The 20170-nt window shown below is 48.5% G+C and overlaps 1 protein-coding gene across 3 annotated transcripts in view; it reads right to left on the bottom strand.

The window, feature by feature from the left end:
- Positions 1-20170, bottom strand: part of raraa (retinoic acid receptor, alpha a) — a 156909-nt gene that overhangs the window by 79232 nt on the left and 57507 nt on the right. For all 3 annotated transcript variants that reach the window (XM_088622887.1, XM_088622888.1, XM_088622890.1), the window contains one exon: positions 6372-7235. In XM_088622887.1, coding sequence (XP_088479013.1) covers positions 6372-6537 — 166 coding nt within the window. In that variant the 5' untranslated portion in view covers positions 6538-7235. The remainder of the gene's footprint in view (positions 1-6371; positions 7236-20170) is intronic.

The following is a 20170-nucleotide window of genomic DNA, read 5'->3' as shown; positions in this document are numbered from 1 at the left end:
CTGTGAATGCAGAGATGCGTGCCACGTCTGATCTCCAGTCACCAAGCTGCTCAGGACTTTTTCTCACCTGCTTCATGCCCGTCTAAATCAAAACCCGACTCGTGCACCAAATGCATGGTGTGCCAAAAGGCAGCAGTGACAGTGACTTCAGTGAACACCTATCAGGTTCCTGTCTGCCAGGCTGCTCCTATTACAATTCTCCAGCTGAGCTTTCTGCAAGACTCGGCTTTATCTGTTTGTCCCCTTTCCCCCTCCTCCAGCATCGAGCTGTCCTTCTGCACCACGAGGCTCAGGGACAAGGAAGCCAAGCGTGCGAACAGACACTAAACAAAGAAAAAAAGGCGGAATACTAAAACTCAGTATTGAAGTACAAGGGTGCAAAACACATTTGCAGCAGAGATGCAACAAATCAGAAAAAGGAGAGCAGTGTGCCCGTGCCTGAGTGCCCCTGTAAGTAAAGGCCTCAGTGCGTCCTGCCTTTTTCCAGAGCGTGCCTGTGTCTGTCTGACTGAGCGTTGCAGCTGCATGGGTGAGTGTATTTAAGCAGAGGCATTTACAGGTCAGAAAGTGGTTAGGTTCACAGCCCTCCAGTGTTTACAGAGAGAGCAGGAAATGTTTGTCCTGGGAAGGGAAGGAACCTGTCCAACCCTCCTGGTAAACAGCAGGAGACTCCCGACAGACACGCTCACCTCCGCCACGGCTCCAACAGACACTGGAGGCACACAGAGCAGGGGTCTGCCGTCACACCCTGGCCTGGCACCAGCCTGCAAACCTGCTCTGCAGAAAACTGACATTGCCACTGCGGACAGATCCAACGTCTGGACATGAAATAGAAGGATAACCTTCTCTTGAACCTTGAATAACCTCTGCAGGCAGGTAGCTGCTGTAAGATCAGACAGGGGTAGCAATGCATCAGGCGAAACTCAATATTCACGGCAAAGAACATCCCCCCCTTGCACTTGATCGTGCCTGTTTTGAAGTCTTACGTTTCACTTGCTTGTCTTTCTTAAAGAAGATCCGAGTCCTGCAGCTGTTTTTTCACAAGGCCACTCTCTCGCTGCTCTCTGTGCTCTGAGATCCTTGCTGCCCTGCCCAGGCTGGGTCCAGTCTCGGAGTTAGCTGCCTGTGCAATGGACTCTCGGAGTATTCCCCATATGCGTCCCGGCTCCTAGATCCAAGCCCCTCCAGGCTCGGAGGAGACGGGATATGCTTATCAAAAAGGGAAAGCGAGGGCACAGCCTGGGCTACCGAGCGGTGGGCAACAAGCTTTCGCCAAGACAGCTGCAGGGAAAAGCCTGAACAGGGCGTATGCATGCAACAGACAGGCACACAACTCACAAAAGCTGCTGTCAGCAGCAGCAGGCATGGGGTGTGTGAAGAATCCCACAGCATTAAAGAGACACCACACTGTCAAAGCACAAAGAGCTTCACCCAAACAGGAGGGCACTTCTGCAACTGTCCAGGGAAGTTCTGAAAGTCCTATTTCGATCACCTCGCTGGGCATTAAGACGGGAAGAGAATCCGAAGGACAGAACCGCGATACGAGCTGGAAAAAGTCTCCCACCATCCATTCCTGACACATTAGTCAGTTAGGCATACAGACGTGTTTTGAAAGCCTCTGCATATATCAAATGTCAGATTAACCCATTAATGCTTTATACTGCCACATGGAAAGCAACCAACAACAACACAAGAAACTCTGTTGATCTGGAAAACACGAGCAGCGGTGATGCACAGCAACAGCCTTCTGTATAAAACAATGCAACCGCAGGGCTATCAGATCTTTCCAAGACATCCCTCATGTACCCCCGACGTGACGCATCTTATCTTAAAGAAACAGAACTATGAAACTTGGCACCTGAGAGGTAACAAAACTCCAGCAATGGGGAAGAGGACAAAATAAATGACTGGGTCTTTGTGCTTTGCCATAAAAATAGCACAGGTCTGTCAGCACGAATGTATTTACATCTGTGCTGAAACATCTCAGAGAACATCTCAAAGTGGGAGCTGCCCAGGGTCTGCCAGCAGAGTGGACTATGCAAGAGGCAGGGTTAGGAATACTTTGTTTGGTCGCGATACTCTCTCCTTGCTATACAGCAGAGACGCCTCTTTCTGACTGGGATTCCTGCACATGCACAGGAATCCTCCGGCTCCGACAGCTTGCATTTCCAGAGGGAAGCCTGCGCAGGCCTCAGCCTTCCCCCTGGTGACACAGGGACTGAAGCCATAAGCCTGGAAACTGGGAAGATAACCTGCAGTTCCGGACAAGGGAGGGGGAGGGAAAGGGTGGGGCGTTAAAAAGATTCCGAATTCCGAGCTTTTTTTTTTGTAGCACAAAGTCCACCGTGTGCACTGACAGAACCTGCAGGGCTCCAAGCACATAGTTCGCACCACCAGCCACTCTGGAAAGCAAAAGCTCGATAACTCGCTGTGTCTTTAGCACATTATCTGCTGGAGTCTTACTTGCGACACAATGAAGTTGAAAGTAAATGCGGTCTTTCTTTAAAAAAAAAAAAGTGAACTAAATACCACAGGAAAGACTTTAAAGTTGCAGGAATGAGCCATGAGCTGCGCTGGGCTTGTGAGTGCCAGTACCTGCAGTCTCATCTCCTCTTGGCACTGTGCCCTCCTCATCGCCAGCTGTGAACCGAGACAGCCAAGACACACACTTCAACATGATCTGTCTTTACGGACAATAGGCTTTAGAACTGCAGTGACAGGAGCCATCCATTCTAGAAAACTGGTCCTATTGCTACTGCAGTAGCAGAGACTTGGCACTCAACAGACCCCATCTTCCCCAGGACCGGCAGGCAGGGCGCAGGCGAGCAGTCTGCCTTCCTTGCCCCCGCCCGAGTGCACAGCTCTGCCAAAAGGAAAAGGCCATGGGAGTCACCTTGCCGGAGCTGGGCAGGCCCTAAGGTGCATTTCAAAGAGTCATTCCCCTCCCCGGTGTGTGAGCCGCCCACTGCCATTCTGCAGGAGTGTCCAGAGAACCTCTCAGCAGACCGGGGCCCAGTCAGTGCTTTCTGCACTCTTACTTCCCCACTGCACCTTCTGTGAAGGGAAGCTTTCTCTCCCATATCATGATTGCGAAACACCCTGTTTAATGAAGAACAAAGAGAAGGAAGGGATTTGAGCGTTTGCAGACGGAACGCTTAAAAACAAAATTAACAATGACTGGATTTTGTGTAATCTGCTGTTCCAAACTATTCCCTCTGATGCATACTGGCATTAATGAAAGCTTCTGTATTGAGGACACTGCTGAAGGCTGTATGCAGTCCCCCTTATTTATCAACACAGCTGAGATGGTGCTTTCATGTTGAAAATTATCTAAACACAGGAAGATGAAAGCCAACTCCTACACAGCACTGGAGGAACAGTATCACGGAGGGCACACCAGGACAGCACAGCTGCCACATGGCAAGGGGGGGGTTTGGGCCGACCAAACAGACGACTGAGTTGCCACTCAGGGAAACGGACAATAAAAGCAGAAGCTCACACAAAAGAGAAGAACTCTTAAGCTTACAGGGTGGGGTCCCCTAAGCAGTGTTCTCTGTTAAAGCAGGTACTCTCATTGTGTACACAGACCAGCAATAAATTCTGAAGGAGCTCGAGTTGAGGCCGTTTCGGACCGCAGTACAACATTTCTCGAAAAACTTAGCCAACTATTGCTTGGTATCCTTACATAAGTCTGTCTTGTGTAAAACGATCCAGCAGAGTGGATTAGAATTCCACAGCTTGAAGAGGAGCTTGATTCCTAGTGTTAATAGCCACACTAGGCGTTTGTAGAGCTGCTCTATGACTTAGCAAAGCAGGCCAAAACAAAGCTGTATGGATCAGCAAGGAAATTCACAGAAAGGCTCCATGCTGGCGGAGCTTGGCCAACACTAAATCTGTGATCACTTCAGCTGGGATTTAGACAGGTCTGGCTTGTCTTGTTTAGAATTCTTTAAAACAATAGAAGACATTTAAAAGACATGAGAAAATGTTTTTGCTTTGCTTGATGGAAGCGTGCACAGATAAAATATTCACAACGTCCCGATTTGAGAAAGTGAAGCCGTCTCCTCGCTGTCTGGGAAACAAGGCTCGCTGGATGTGACCAGGCACACATCTGCGTGACAAACTGCAATTATTAGATCCCTGGGAGAAAGCGTATGTGGTCTAAGTTGTACCAACCCAGCCTGCAGTCATAAAGAGCAACAATCGAAACCTTGTTTTGTGAACCTCCAGCACAGAGTCGTGTCACACACGGGGTCACTGCACGCTTACGACAGCTGGGATTGCTTGCCCCGGTCTCGGCAGCACCTCGGGTGGTACTCCACGTTCAGGTGTGGCAATTCTGAAACCCACCTGCCCCACAAAACACCAGCTCACACTTCCTCCACAGTTCAGGGGCCTCACATCGGAAGGAAAAAAAAAAACTAGAGCAGATCCCTTTTTTAACTGCTCAGGAAAATGAATGTAAGTTTCATTTAGAGAACGTGTCCCTAAATTCTAGTCATTTCTCAGAGGAGCCTGTGTAACATTCAATTATTAATAATACTTGATCATCTAATTAGTAGAATGCCAGACCCCACTGTCCTGGTTTAGAAAGAGGACAAATAAGTAATACCCTCAGGAGGCAAACGAGGAGAAAATAGTGCTGGTTTCCATCGGAACTAGGAATGTTGCATTGCCAAAATTCAACATTTTTTACTGAAAAAAAAAACTTCTTACTTTGCAAAGCTTTGAAAGATAGTCCAAAGCACACCAGCTTTGCCTTAGCCATATAAAAGCCTTTTGATGGATTTCCGAATCGATTTTCTGTTGAGGTAAGGTGTTGTTTCTGAGACTTTGCATCAAGAGTTCCATTAGGCTTGGGTATATCAGAGTTCATACATCTCATCATTTTGTCATCAAATATTATTGATTTTTAACAAAATATCAGATTCACTAAAACATACTTTGTGCAACAAAAATGTTTTTTTCAGCCCGTATCACTGGAAAAACAATGTACACCACAAATAAGCCATGTTAATTCAAATTTCACAGGTTGCAGGCAAACACTCGATAACCAGGAGTATATTATTGAGATGCAACATATCGTGGCCCCAAAACCTCTGGACTGGAATCCATGCTCCAGAAAAACGAGACTTTTACTCGACCCCCTAGCAAATATCTGATCATACAAGACTGCTTCACTCATGGAGTGGGCTCTGCCAGTTACAGAGTATCAGCATTAACCAGGCTGCACAGTGACTGGATGAACTCCTCAATAGTCAGGTCTGTCCTGTCCTGGACGATTTGGCAGCGACATTTAAATCAGAGGATAAGCCAGTGAAGGATTCTGCTCTCTCGCTGCACGCCACTGAAGAGCACGCAAGACTGGGATTTTGCCTTCTAACTGAAGCCTTTGTTATTTCATAATGGACCTAGATTCTCAGTGCATGCTGTTCTCATGCTGCTGAAGCTGTTTTAGCATCCTCATCGAGAAAGGAAGGCATTGTTGTACCTGATGAAGACAGCAGGCTTACTTAAATGAACTGACTACCAAAAAAAACAAGAGCTATAGTGTCAAGTGGCTTCTCTACTGCAAGCATTTTCACAACAGGCCTGGGTGAGCACAAATCTGCACAGCAATACTTCCTCTGAATGATTCATGTTATTAAGCCAATTTTCTTCATGCATTTCAAACAGGAGCTGGCGGGTGGAGAGGTGGTGGAGGGGAAGAGCTAGATTACGTGATAAAGTAGAAGGTCACGAGGCCAGATACTCAGAAAGAGAAACGTTCCAGACCAGGACCGGGCCGATCTCGACAGCCTCCCGGAGCTGCCCGAGATACACCGGGCTCATGGTCCCCTCCCGTCACCTGCGCCTGCAGCCTCCCACATAAACAAGCCCAATCCCAAGCAGCATCCTTCCACGCCTGTTGTCTCCTCTGCCCGCTGAAGGTTTTGCGGTTTGCTCTTGTTCCAAAGCCAGAACTCTGGGTAGCAGCAGTACACAGGGCTCTTCACAGGCTTTTATACAGAATAAGGGCCTGCTTATTAACTGTCTTGTTCATCAGCCCACAGCACAGAGAATCTGAGACATATGGCAAATTCTTTTGGCCCACTTTCCAACTGAAAAGGCCAGGGGCGGACTGCAAGCCTGTTATAAAGCTGGAACTTGTACAGTATCTTGCACCAGACATATCCGGTGGATTTCTGATTTGGTGCAGAGGAAAGAGGACAGGGAATTGTCCTTTCACAAACTCACACTACCCCCGTACGTGGCTGCTCGTGCAGAAGAGTGCCTTCGTTTTGTAGAGCACAGAGAAGAGATCACCTGTCCTGAGCATTACAAGGACTTTTACCCGCAGCACGGTAATTAGGATATAGGCTGGTACTTACTGGCAGGAGAGGGGGTGCTGTATCCGCTGACTGGCAGACCCGGGAGTGAGGGAGGAGACAGCCCCCCCAGGACGTGGGGGAAGAAATAGGAATAGTGTGCCATTGGGTAGCCATTGACGTGGGGGCCCAGTGCAGGCGTGGGGCAGGAGTTGCTGCTGCTTGACATGACTGTGCAGAGCACACCCCCTTATCCACTACACAGGGGTGGGGCTGGGGGGGGGTGCAGCACAACACAAATAACTGCCCCCCCAGTAAAACACAACAGCGAACAGAACGTTTAAAAAGTACTTCAAGACGTCTGCGTCAAATTTGATCGCCCCATAAAAGTGGCGGGAGACGATGGAGTCAGGCGAACGAGACGTTCAAAGCAGAATTCCCATTTTCTGGAAAAAAAAAAAGCTGCACGTCAGTTAGGAATGAAAAAAACGGAGGCAGTCCGTGTGCGTGTCTACACCATGTTGTGCCCACTGGACGTTCGGCAGAGCGGGCAGATTTTAACACTATTGACAGTTATCCTTCAGGAAGTGGAGCAGCAGATGTCAATTGTGGAGAAAATACTCCTGTGTGCTTTCAGACCACAAAGTCAAGTTCTGACCGAGAGAGAACATCAAGAACTATTAAAAAAAAGTCACGGGAACTCAACTCCCCCTTCACAGTCGTTTCCTGAAACCAGCTTTTAGGAGGTTCTGTGCACAATGGGACTCTGATGGGAAATGGGAACCTTCAGTTTCAGTACATGACGGTGTGGCAGACTGTCCTGCTGTGTTCTGCAGCTCCAGTCGGCAGGCCGGGTCCCAGTCTGGCAGGGGGTCTGTGTGATCACATCGCGCTGCGCTCGTCCTCGTGCTGGCCCCACGACTGGCCCTGCAGGACAGACAGAGTGGGAAGAGAGTGAGCACACTGGTGCCCCCAACGCACCGCGACCCGCTGGCGCTGCACGGCCCGTTTCTTTTGCATGCAACGCAATGAAATAGCAATCATTTTAAACACTGCAAGAACTGCGGAACTCCGAAAGATGCTGTTTGTTGTGATGCTTTACTCACAGACCCAGTGACCCGAAATTCCAGCTTGGCAAAACAGCAAGCGTTTAAATATTAAAACGGGAATCAAGACATCAACTGCTGTTTAAAATGTGTTAAAATACACACACGAAACTAGAAAGAGGAACATGGCACAAGTGGAAATGATATCGAAGGAGGACAGGCTCTTTATTTGTGATGGCACTGTGCTTGCTAGAGTCTATTCCTCAGGATACAACACGTACACGTCAACAGGAAGGCTGACACTCTGTGGATGTCCCAGCAGCATTGTGGGTCGTTCCACAGAGAACAGAGCAATGCGCAGGCAGAGTGTAGGCCATTTTCTGAGACAAGGCCACTGGGACCACAGAGACGTCAGCCTCCCAGCCTGCACTGGGAGGCACACAGGGGCACCAAGCCACAGTGGCAGTCTGCAGAGACACCCTTGTGGCTTTGGAGGTAGTCTGCTGCCCTTTTCCCAGTTCCCTTTCTGGCGGAAAGCTCCTCCTCTTCCTCCCAGCTCATGCACACTCACGCACTGCTGCAGGGAGCAAGAGGGCTTGCAGCCTCTGCCCCTCTCGGCACCGGCCAGCCCTCGCGCCTCGGCAGGAAAAAGGCCAGCGACAGCAGCAGAGGATCTGCTCTTCCCCCTCTGCAAAGCACGCAGGAGGAAGGATGTTCGTAAAAACACAGCGATTGCGCTGCTTGTAACACATGCTCCTGACACCTCCGTAGCACAGATTAACTTCGGTGTAATCTGACACTTGCCCAATATGATCTGCTTCATTAACGCTTTTTAGACTACTCCCTAAAACGTGGTCATTTTGGTTGCAGATTGTTAGCGCTCACAGCAAGTTTTTGGGTAGCCAGCCAGGTTGATCCATCAAGAAATGCCAAGCTGAGATCTCCAGATCAGTGATCTGTTTGCAACCACACAAGCAAAATAATAATAATAATAATAATAATAATAATAATAATAATAATAATAAACTTTATTTTATATAGCACCTTTAAAGGTGGCTTCTCAAAGCGCTTTACAGGATGACAATAACAATAAATAAGAAGACTACAACAATAAATAAGAAGATTTCACAAGATAGGACACAATTATAATTACAACAATAACAATAGGAGACCGTGGAAGGTGGTATTAAGAAGAGCAGAGGGGTGAAGAATGGAACCAGTTTTTGAGTCTAGATTTGAAGGAGTTTAGAGAAGGTGACTCTCTAATATCCTTGGGCAAAGAGTTCCAGAGCTTGGGGGCATAGCAGGAGAAGGCCCTGTCGCCCATACAATGTAGACGGGCTTGGGGGACAGTAAGGAGGGCAGAATTTGAAGAGCGGAGGTTGCGAGGTGGGAAATGGGCCAAATGATGTGACCTTCTTCATACCATCTTGTGAAAAGGTGTCCAGTCAAATACAGACTTCAATTAAAAGGGGAGTGCTGTAAACAAAACAAGAAATCAAATGCTTCAAAGGGCACACTTCAACTGACGAAGATTTCACTGCACAGGAGGTCTTCTGATTCCCCATGAAAAACATAATTCTGCTTTGTAAAACAAGAGAAGAAAAATGCTACTTCTAGTTACTCCGTCTTAATCCTCTCTGCAGGAAGCAACACCTTCAAGACAGCCTGGTCCGCACTGCGATTAATCTTGCAGGAATTAGTGGCAGCAGGGATAGCTGTTTATCTAAAATAAATGAATGGTTTCATAAACTCCATGGACAAACACTATTTTATTTACCGTTGTGGAGAAGGACAGGAAGAGGAGTTTCAAATCAAACCAGGTTTACGGATAAATCAGCTTGGTCCTACCCGTGTGATGTCACGCTGTTACCTTACCTTAAAGGCTTTTAGTTTATGTCCACAGGTGATATTCACATACCAGCATTTGCGAAAACACAGTGGAAACTTGTGCCCACGATTATCATCAGCTCTTCAGCTGCCTCTTTTATCAAGATTGTCTTGGACTTCTTTCCCTGCAACAGGGACACCGATCGGAAGACTTCCTGATTTAAAAAGTATTGTTTGCGGATTGACCCCCATGCTACAACAGTGACTCCGCTGGGCTGGAGAGGGTCAGACAGGATCTGGGGTTTGTTTACCAGTAAATCTGTCCATCAGAGAGTAAATATGGATCTGTCAGAGGGGATTACATATCAGAGCACTAAAGTGGCAGAATTTCTCTTCCGGCACTGTGCCCTGCTGAAGTCCTGCAGACCAGATCAAAGTGCCCTGCAGTGCTGCAGGTAGAGCAGCAGGTTTGGCAAAGATTGAGGTGGACAATAAGGGGCCTGTGTGCACAGTGATCCTGGGAAGTGAGAATCAGCTCAGAGCACTGTGCCAGTTTTGAGTCTGCTGCAGGCACACATCCAGGGCAGGGCACAGAGCTCACAGACTGCTTTTGTCACCAGCACTCTTCAAGCACTGGCAGGGAAACACTCTTCTCCGATTATTGACTGACCTGCTGCTATAGACCCTCAGCAATCTAACGTGTAAATTCATCTGACGGAACTCATTGATCCCGAATACAACTGAAGTGAAGCTGCAGGCTTGCAGACGCTCCTCATTTCCTAGTCATTATAACATTAATATACTAGCTTTATTTTGAAAAAATAACACACAGATTAATTTATTGGCATAATCATCTCGCATAAAGTATTCTGAATCTCAGCTAATCGATACCAGACGTTCTGTAAGAAACCATATTAATTTCCCAGTCTCTCCAACATGAGTAATAACGTCATGACTGGCATGAAAAACCTTGCTGTCCCCCATCCCAGCCTGGGATCTTAAAGTACCATTTCTGCAGAGTCAAGGATTGCATAGCAGCACAGTAGCTGGCAGGAGCACCTCTCTGTCTCCTTTCAGTGGCATTCAGCACTGAGCGAAAATCTGCGATTACAATGCAGCCACTCGACGCAAGCAGGGCACTTACAATTCATCAACCGTTAATGAATCTTTCAGAGCAGATAAGCGCAGGGCAATGGTGGCTGGAGTGGAGTGCTGCACCGGAGGCAGTGAGGTTCTGGAACAGCGTGAATTCAGAGAGAGACCTCTGTGATTATACGCAAGGTGAACAAATCGGGAACGCAAGTCCTCTGTTCTCCAGCGTGCACTGCTCACATCACCCCAAGACAGGAGGTCAGTCTTGAGAACAAACTCACTCCCCCCTCACTTCATTTTCTGGTGGAGCCATTACCTCATGAGAAACATGGCAGGCATTGCCCAACCTTCCAGTCCGACTGCCAGGAAGATAATGCCTCTTTTCTTCTTCGGTAATGACATTGCTTAAGTGCGTTCAAAACAAACAAGGAAACCGCACTCAGGAAGCTGCAGCAGGTTGGATGTAGTTCAGCATCACTCTTTAGGCAGCTGCAAGAGAAGCTCTGCTTAGAAACGAGGGACGTTCTGTGGTCAGCTGCCGGCTCGGCATTTCCTGAAGACACTTCTCTGGTCTCGCCCTTGCTCGAGAAGAGTGGAAGGCAGGCCACAGCAAGAGAGAGACAGACCTCCGCAGACTGGTGCTGTGCTTTAATTAAATCTTTACTGAGTCCATATAACATTTCTTTCTGAAGCGCCAGCAGACGAGATGTTAGTTTAAGTTCCCCCTTCAGAGAAGCTGTATGGTGCCCTGGTGGGGCTGTTAATCAGACCGAGAGCCAGTTTTATGGGGTCAGGGATCTATTAACTGGCTTATTTTTATTGATTGTCTGCAAAGTGCTTCGTAATAGCCTTGGCGTAGAGTGGCCACAGAAGTGTGGTATTGTACTGCACCACTGTGTAAAAAGCCCTCTTCTCTATTAGGTCCGTTGATGTACGCCTCTATCTTTACAGAGCCCAGACAGGTGGTGGTGGTGAGGGGCGGGGGGGGGGGGGGTGGGTTGTGGGTTCTATTCAGCCAGGTCATGGTTTCTGACCAGTCCAGGGAAAAAAAAAAGCTGGCCGGAGAGGGGTCAATGTCAACGACAGCCAGCGGATAGCACCCCCCCCGAGAGCCTTTCCACATCAGCTATGTTTCACCACAGCGCAGTAAACGAGTCCCAGGGGGTCCGGAGAAAGAAAGCAATTCATTTGGCGGCAGTCAGGAAAGGAAACAGGAGCGGTCTGTATCGCTAACACCGTTCTTGGGTAATGTGCGGCTGAAGTATAGTGCTCTTTCATAAAGGAGGATTTTGACATTCACTCGGTAATCAGAGGGGCAGCAGGAATGGATCCCAGTGAAATGGAAACTAGCTCAGATAATTCATTGTAATGCTTACTGGTCTGAATTCGACTAATGAATTATTAAGCGTGATACTAAGTAGGCTGAACCCCTTGGGTCCTCTCTCTGTTGGGCCATACTTAGCAATTCATTTACAGGCCAGTGTTTACACACGTGATCATCTACGTGTGTGTGTGTGTGTGTGTGTGTGTGTGTGTGTGTATGTCTGTACTCGCGAGTCTTTAGATTAGGGATATCCCATAGGAAAACAAAATACCTTTTAAAGCAGACTTTGAGAAATCCAAAGTGAAAAGCATCTGGCGTTACTTATTTTCATCTTACAGAGTTTCTCGTCTCTTGATTTAAGGAGCGAGGAGCTGACCAGGCCCCCTCCCTGTCTGAAGAAAGGTGCTCAAGACACTTCCTCTCCACTTCAGTAAAAACACACAACTTCAAAGACTGTACACACAGATAATACACGAGAAGCACTTTGAACTGCGACTCATGTGCAGCCGCGCTAATTTGACACACTCTTTGTAGAATTCGACCCGTTATATCTGCAGCTTGTCGGCTTTCAAAGCATTTTCGACAGTGGCCGCTTTTTTAAAAGCAACAACGCAAACAAAAGGGAGCCTACAGAACAGCACTACAGAGCAGGACCGGAGTCTCGTTCGATACAGCACGGTCCAGAGCAAGAGTCTGAAAGGCAGGCTGGCAGCATGAGTGGGGACCGACAGTACAGAGCAATCTGGACAGGCAGCCGCATGAACAGGGAAGGAAGCACTGTGCCGATGCAGGCTAGTAAATATTTATAAAACCCACCAGAGGAGGGCTGTGATATAAATGTTCCTGTCCCACACAGACGAATCTCGCCTCCGGTGGAGCAGAAAAAAAATGAGAAAAAACACTTTCAACATCAGGGCTCCAGAAAAGTGGCATTTTCAAGACAAGCGCACACACAAACAAATAACGCCGCACGCACAGATCATCTTCTGCATCGGCAGGAAAGGCAGGCAGGCTGCCAGGCTGAAACCTGGCCAGCGTAATGTCCTTGTTATGTCAGGACAGTGACTGATCGAGCGAGGCAGGCGCTGCCGGAATCAAGACAAAATGCAGACACACGGTTCTGGGGATCGGATCTTCAGCTCTTGGGACGTGATGCGAGATGACTCCATTCTGGGTTCAGGTCTGGCCCCCAGAAGGGCGCTCGGCTCTTTCAGAAGCAGGAGCAGATGGAAAAAAAACACCTACACCCTTTGCTGTCACACCGACAGTCAAAATAATGACTTGAAAGTGTTTGGGTTTTTTTAGTAAGGTGTGAACACGATAACAGTATCTGTTATTTCAAAACCTTTTTTTTTCTTTAACATCTTACATTTTTTTTTAAGGTGGAGGGCTCACACTTTCTGAACGAGCGCTTTGCCTCATTTCTTGGCATCGGCTCGATACAAACGTGCAGGGAGGGAGGGAGGCTGTGAATTAATCCGAACTGACAGCCGGGGCTCAATAATCAAAAAGGCGGCGTGCGCCTCCCAGGGGCAGCCTGCAGGGAACAGCGGACGGGCACAGGGCACGGGCCCGCTGCAGCTCCAGAGGCTGGCAGCGAAGGGCACTGCAGATGTCCCAGCGCCCTGCGGCACGGCTCGCCGCGCAGCGTGGTGCGTTACAGAGCTGTGCACGGCCCCAAACTGCTCCCGTGCACAGCTCACAGCGCCTCTCCGGCACATCTTTCCGATGCCCGTCACAGAGAATCCCAGGCGAGGGTTTTTTTTTTATTCTGGTCAGTTGCACTGCCAACCACTTACGGGAGTAACATCTTCATGACAACACAGAAATAAAAAAAGAGGCAGAAAAAGTAAAGTAAACAAACTGGCTCATTTTAATTGGCTAAAATTTGCCTTTTCGGATGCTTATTGGTATCATTTGTTTCCTAACCACATATATGTTGTTGACTTCCAATTCTAAATGCAATTTCCTCCAAAGGATATAATCCATTTATTGATCTGGCTCTGGATTCTTGACTTGTCAGGTTTTAACCTGTTTTTATTAGATTGCTTTATTGCTGCAATTCTCCCAAACCCAGTTCTACTTAAGGCTCAGCTGCTGCTCGAAATGATAGCAGCTCTTGTCCTAATAACAAGAAAACTAGCACTCCCCTGCTCTCTTTCTAAATGGGATATGTGCGATGAGCTCGTGCCCTCGCAGCCTCTCCAACACCAGCGCTGACAGAGCTGCACCTAGCTTACGACCAGCAGGTCTTAAATTAACGAATCTGAATCAGAGTGATGTTAATTCCGTGAGCTGTTTAATTTAAAACCCAGCCTATTTCTCTCAAAAGAACTTTCATAGGTACATGTCCTCAGTGAACCCGACTTTTGCAAGCATCAAGACTTATCTTATGATGGTCATTACGTTCTCAGTGCAAGCCGGACCCGTGTCTGCGTTTTCTCCATCTTTAAACAGTCCTGCAACTTTGTGTCACACACAGCATGTTTTTGCTGAAACTGAATTTGTATTTTTCCCCACTGGTGCACAGCTTTCAGCAAGTTTCCACTTAATAGGGAAGCGAATCCTACATATAAAGAGAGTGGCCAGTTTATTAGGAACGCCTGCCCTTCCCATGTAACTGACTGCCCAGTCAGTGACAGCATCATACGTGCAGACAAGGCAGGTACCTGCAGAGTCTGTGTGTGAAATCCAGAGGGAGAGCGTGCAAGACAAAAGATTTAAGTGACTTCGAACATGGCACAGTAGTGGGCGTCAGACGTGCCGACATGCATGAGTGTAGCAGGAAAAACAACCCTACTGGAGATGTCACACAACAGTGTCGCGGATGTATCGAGAATGAGCCGCCACCCCAGTCACAGCCAGTCATCGACGCTACTGTGGTCAGAAGCAGACCGTTCATCAGAGGGTCAAACAAGAAGGAGTGGCTGCAGTGGTGCTCTGATGAGGACCAGGATATGGGGAAAACCGGATCCATCATGCAGGATGTTTGGGGTGTTTTCGTGGGTTACATTGGGGCCCTTGATACGAGTAGAGCCATTTTTGTAATGGTTCTAACGGTATAGGATATCCGAACAGCACTGCCGATCTGGTGCACCCTCATCATGGCAGCAGGGTGCCGTCTGCCAATGGGCTTTTTCGGCAGGATGACGCTCCATGCCCGCAAGGCTAGGAGAGTCCTGGAAAAGCCCCCGGGAACATGACAGCGAATTCAGCTGAATACACTGTCCCCAGATCTCAATCCAATCAAGCTTCTGTGGGACGAGATGGAATGAGCTATTCGGAGTCGAGTTCCACCACCGGCCAATTTGCAACAATGGGACACACTGGAGTCAACATGCCACTTTTTTAACACCTTCTGAGGCAATGCCCCTGTTCAGTCTGTTCTGAGGGCAAACGGGGGGGCAAACTCCCTATTTGTTAGATCCACCTAATGAAGTGCTCACACAGCGTATATATCTACACCGGCCTTAAAGTGACTCTTTCAGGATGAATCCTGTTTTTTTGCAGGGAGTCACATGAGTGTTTTTGGATCACCGAAGCCTGGGTGCAAATCTGGACAATGGAACAAAAAAAAACACCCCTCTCACTGTTCATCCCCCCTGCACTCAGGAAAGAGTGGCCATGTGTGCTGCAGGGGTGTGTGGGAGTGTTCGTGCGGTCATGCGTGCACGCTTGTCCCGCGGTTTCCTGTTGACACCCATACACACTGCCTTTTGCCCCTGGGGGGCAGGGGCGTCACATTTCTATGCTGGATTAATGAACCCCCAGCCCCCCCCCCTTTTCCAAATCTGTGTTTCTACCTGCCCTCACATACTGAGCTGCTGCTGGATTTGTTGTTGTTTAAATAAGACATTCCTGTGCGCCGGCACTAACACTTGACGCATCACGGTGAAGGTACAAGACATTTTGCCAAGTCCGGCTTTAAGCATTTAGGCTTGTCGGCAGAAAAGTGCCGTGACATTTCTATTCCATCAAAAGGTCACGCTTAAATTATCTCAAATGCCAGTGAACATGCACCTGCAAAAATAGGTCTTCAGTTGCTCTTTGTGCCTAAAGACCTCCATTCTGGCTGAAGGCTAACTCTTCTATAAATAAATCAGTCAGATCTCAGAGCAGGGACACCTGTCCAAACCTTTATAGCGTCCACAGCAAGTCAAAGCTCTTGGGCCGTGAAATCAGACGCCTCCTGGATCACTTGTTTTCAATATTGATGTGCACTGTGGATTTCCCAAAAAGCAAAGCTGGGTAGGAATTTAGACGAGTAAAGGCAACCCTGCTAGATTTCCTTATGGTGGTTTCTGCCTTTGTCAAGTTTGGGTTCTTTCCATGAACTTGACTTAACTGTGTTGAGTCTGAAGGGTTCATCGAGTGACCCGAACTGAGACACCGCTCTATTGCAAAGCTAAGCCAGCAGGATGACAGCTGTACAGTTGGAGCAGGGCTGCTCAGCCACTGTAGCCCGCGAGAAACACTCCATTCCCAACTCGCGCTACCAACTTCTTGATTAAATAACTGACCACCAGCAGGATCAATATGGGAGTTAAAAAACTGATTTTGAAACGGAGCAGATTTGAAGGACCGCAACTTTAACAAGCCCTTTCAGCTCGGCATTTTAGGGTTTCATTGACTTCAAGGAACACAGTTTAGTTTAGAATACAGATATTTTGCCTCCTAGCCTCCGCAGTGAATGAAAACCAAAGGTTACTGTAGTACACATACAGTCACACTGCCATGTGCATAAAATCCAAAAAGAATGAGCCAAGTGGCCTCTCTTTCACTGGAAAACGAAATGGACAAAGAACCACAGACCACCAATAGACGCTACGCTACAGAGCCCAATAGCCTGGCCTTTCCTGTCTTGCACTGTGAAAACATGGCCACGCAGCCTGCGTGTTGACTCAGCTGGGCTAATGGAAACGATTGCTCAATCTTCAACTCGAGCAAAGGCAGCAGCAGACAAGAAAGAAGCAGCAAAGCAAGGAAGAGCAAAAAGAAAGAAGTCATAAACAACCGGGAGCAGGAGAAAGGTGGAGCAGGACAGGGGGAGCCGAGGTTTCCCGCTGTGTCCAAGCCATGTTCTTGTGGTCTGGGGTTTGACTTTCTTCCCCCCCATTAACACAGCTCATTAAACCCTCCTCTGGCCCTGGTAGAAGTGTGCACTTCCCTCCCTCCCTGTCTGTCTGTCTCCTTCCCTGCATCATCGCTGCCTGCCAGTCCGAATCCCAGTGAAGCCCGAACAGGGTAACTGCAGCTACAGCACAAGGGAAAAAACCCTTTGCAACAAGACATGTTTCTTAGATGTTTTAGGCTTCATAATGTTGAGGTTAAATACCCGGCGACCTCCGATTTATTTTAATTTGGTGCCTGATCACTCCAATGGGAAAGGAGCGCACTCGGCTGACAGCGATTCTCTCTACTGGTCCTGTCACGGAACCTCCTGACGACTTATTTGCTTAAAGAGCTACGACATCTGCAGCCAATAAAACTATTATTAATACGTCAAGTTTACTTTCCAGGCCAGACTGTTTTCACACCCGCTGGCCAGATTGCTGGGAACACCGCTAGAAATAACAGGCTGGGGCTCTGCGGGCAACAAGAGGAGCCTGAGCAGGACTGGGAGCGAGAATCCCACACAGCCCCACACCGGACGACCCGCCTCCCCTCGAGGTTGTGGCGAGGGGTGATGGTCTGGGGACTGAACTGCGTCTTCGTCCAGGCCTGCCAGCTGTCCAGAGGATGGAGATCCAGGGGTCACTCTGGCCAGTATCGAGATCGTCAAGCCGGCCAATGCTGGGAGGGCCCAGTCACTTGCTTCATGGCCTGAGTGCGCACATGGCAGGACTCTGGGAGACACGACTCTCACCACGGGCCAGTGGTCAAGATGGCCAGCATGTGAGCTGGGTTTAGCCCCCAGAGGGCTCGATACCAACGGCTCCACCGGCAGGCAGGAGCTGGAGCGAGCTCTGGCCGCTCCAGAGCTGGGAGACTTCTCCTGTTCCCATCCCTTACTCGCACGTCTCGAGACCCAGGATTGCTCTTGCCCGACTCCTGCCGGGCCTACGCAAAGGAAAAGAGAGAGAGGGAGAGGAGGAGAGTTTTCTCTCCTCTCCTGGTGCAGGAAGGAGAACAAGAGAAGTGCGCAGAGGGTGAAACCGGGAGCCGGGTGGCGAAGGACACTCCTGTAGGGTAAAACACGCCTTCATGACAGTACAGTGCTGCTCGCCATAGGGAAGCCAACTGTCCAAGTGAAATACATACAAGACAGTTTCTGCGTGCTGTGTGGGAGTGCCGTTTTATTTATTTTAGTTTTTGAAGAATGGGCTCCCATCTGTTTCTGGCTTTGAACGTTTAAAAGATTCCAGCATTTTTTCCCCCCATCAGCACAGCAGAAGGCACTGACCTCCCTGCCCCGGCAGGACTCCACCCCCACCTCAGCACGGAGAGGCGGTCACCCCCCCAAACTCTGCCATTTATCACACGCAGACAGAAGACAGCAGCAGACACTGCAGAGATCTGGCCTGCTAATGCATTCCACCTTTCTGTCCCACTCCCTCATCTAGAAGCACCAGACCAGGCACCCCCTCCTCCCCTCCCTGTCCTGCATTTAATCTCCCTACCTTGTCTAAGAGTCCAGAGCCAAAGAGCTGCAAAGTTTTGTCCTGCCAAGGTCCTATCTAAATGATCACAGGCTGGTACCTATGTCTCTAGTAAGGTACCCCCCGAAACCTCATTGGTAACATCACTGTCTTCTCCCAGACTCCCTCATTAGAACAAATGCAGAATTGTGTGAGCTCTCCCTTCCTGTTTAACCCATTACACACACACAGAGAAATTATGGGAAGCTTTAAATATGACTTCATATATTTTACATTTGCACAAATGCAATATTTATTTAATAGCACGGCCTCTTTTTTTAAGCACTGTTGAATTTTTAAATGCAGTACACTGCTGTGGAAGATGACTTTAAAGCTCCATGTTTGGGGCGCTGTTTGGTTTCTGTTAAACTCCGGTGAGTTACTGCATGAACACACGAACACTTCCCCCACCTAAACGGTGCAAAACCTCCCCCTTGGTGAATATTTCCTGCTGTTTAAGTATAAAGAGGTTCAGATCTTCACTTGTCTACCACATCGCTGACAGGACCCAGGGCTGCCAGAGTGGAGCCCCCCCTCCGAGAGACCACTTTACTCCTTGTCCCTCTCTGCATGCGGAAAACCTTTCGAGTCAGGAGCCGGGCAGCACCGGCAAAAAGCAATTTCACTTCGTTCTCTTCAGAAATTGCATTTGCAAGTAACGGTGGCTGAGCTAAGAGCAGATCTCAATGCACTCATCAAAGCTCCACCTGCACCCACAGCACCCACACTCGAGCAGGCCTGGTGACATCTGGGAACGTGGCGCTGAGAGGCTCAGCACTTCTGCCTTCAACATTTTTATGTACTCTTGCTCTAGGCTTTCATTATACTTCATGACCACCCGAGTACAGAGACGTGTAGTCTACAGGGACACGCATGGGATCCCAACACGTCCTCGCTGGCCAGAAACAGGCCTACTATGACTTAGGAAGGCAGAGAAAGTGCACGACAGCAGCCTCCTGAGTGGCCCAGCTAGTAAGAGAACTTGCCCAGGCTCAGATCAAGCTCCACGATCCAGGTGTGCTGGCAAACAATGTAACTCCCCTGGCACCCCTGACACCCTTCTCCCCTGCTCCTTTCAAAATCAGGTAGGAACCAGAAGAAAAAAGCTGACTGTGAACATCAACACAGATCAAGATCAAAGGCCACTATAAACGAATATGTGCAGCCAAAGCTGAAGCTGTTTGGGTTTAGATTGTTTATGTCAGAATAACAAGATTTCAGTCAAAACCACAGTTTCTAACTGACTCTTCTTCCGGTTGTAAGCAGGAGACAAGCTGACTCAATGAACTCCATCAGGTCTGCCCTGAGCTGGCAGCTTGTGAGGATCTAACCCTGCGGTTAGTGTCCCTGGCTTGGCTCCATCATTAACTGCACACACCCAATTAAACACCTCAACTGCTGCACCTTATCGCTGCTGATGAACTCCATTAAAACTTAATTCCATTTGGTCTGACGTCGGTACACAAGACAACTCTTACTCAATTACAGCGGGCACATGATTGCAAGGAAGACGGAGATGATGAAAAGATTCCGAATGACGTCCGATGCGTTTGCTTTACTAGTTTAAAACTGAAATCCTGGATTAACAGACATCCATCTCATACCGTTTCCAAATGCAACGGTCTTGCCCCCTCAGTTGTTTATAGTTATTAAAAGTGCTCCTTTAGTACATAAGAATGGTTATTGCAGAGAGCTGTCCATTCAGCCCATCTAGGCCACTGGTATGTACTCTGACGAAGTCCACCATTTAGACTTGATCAATGCCAATTAAGGGTTTTGAATGTCTGTACCCGGCCCAAGCGCGACACAGCGGTGCAGTGACTAGCATTGCTGCCTTGCATCTTGGGACCCTAGGATCACCTCTGCACCAGTGATGCTAGCTGTGTGGGCTTGGCACATTGTCCCTGTGTATAAGTGAGCTTCCTCCGGGCC

Source organism: Lepisosteus platostomus, chromosome 28, assembly GCF_059453375.1.
Source record: "Lepisosteus platostomus isolate fLepPlt1 chromosome 28, fLepPlt1.hap1, whole genome shotgun sequence".
Classification (NCBI taxonomy): Eukaryota; Metazoa; Chordata; class Actinopteri; order Semionotiformes; family Lepisosteidae; genus Lepisosteus; species Lepisosteus platostomus.
Note: the sequence above shows the minus strand (reverse complement) of the source record. Positions and strands in the feature narration are given on the sequence as shown.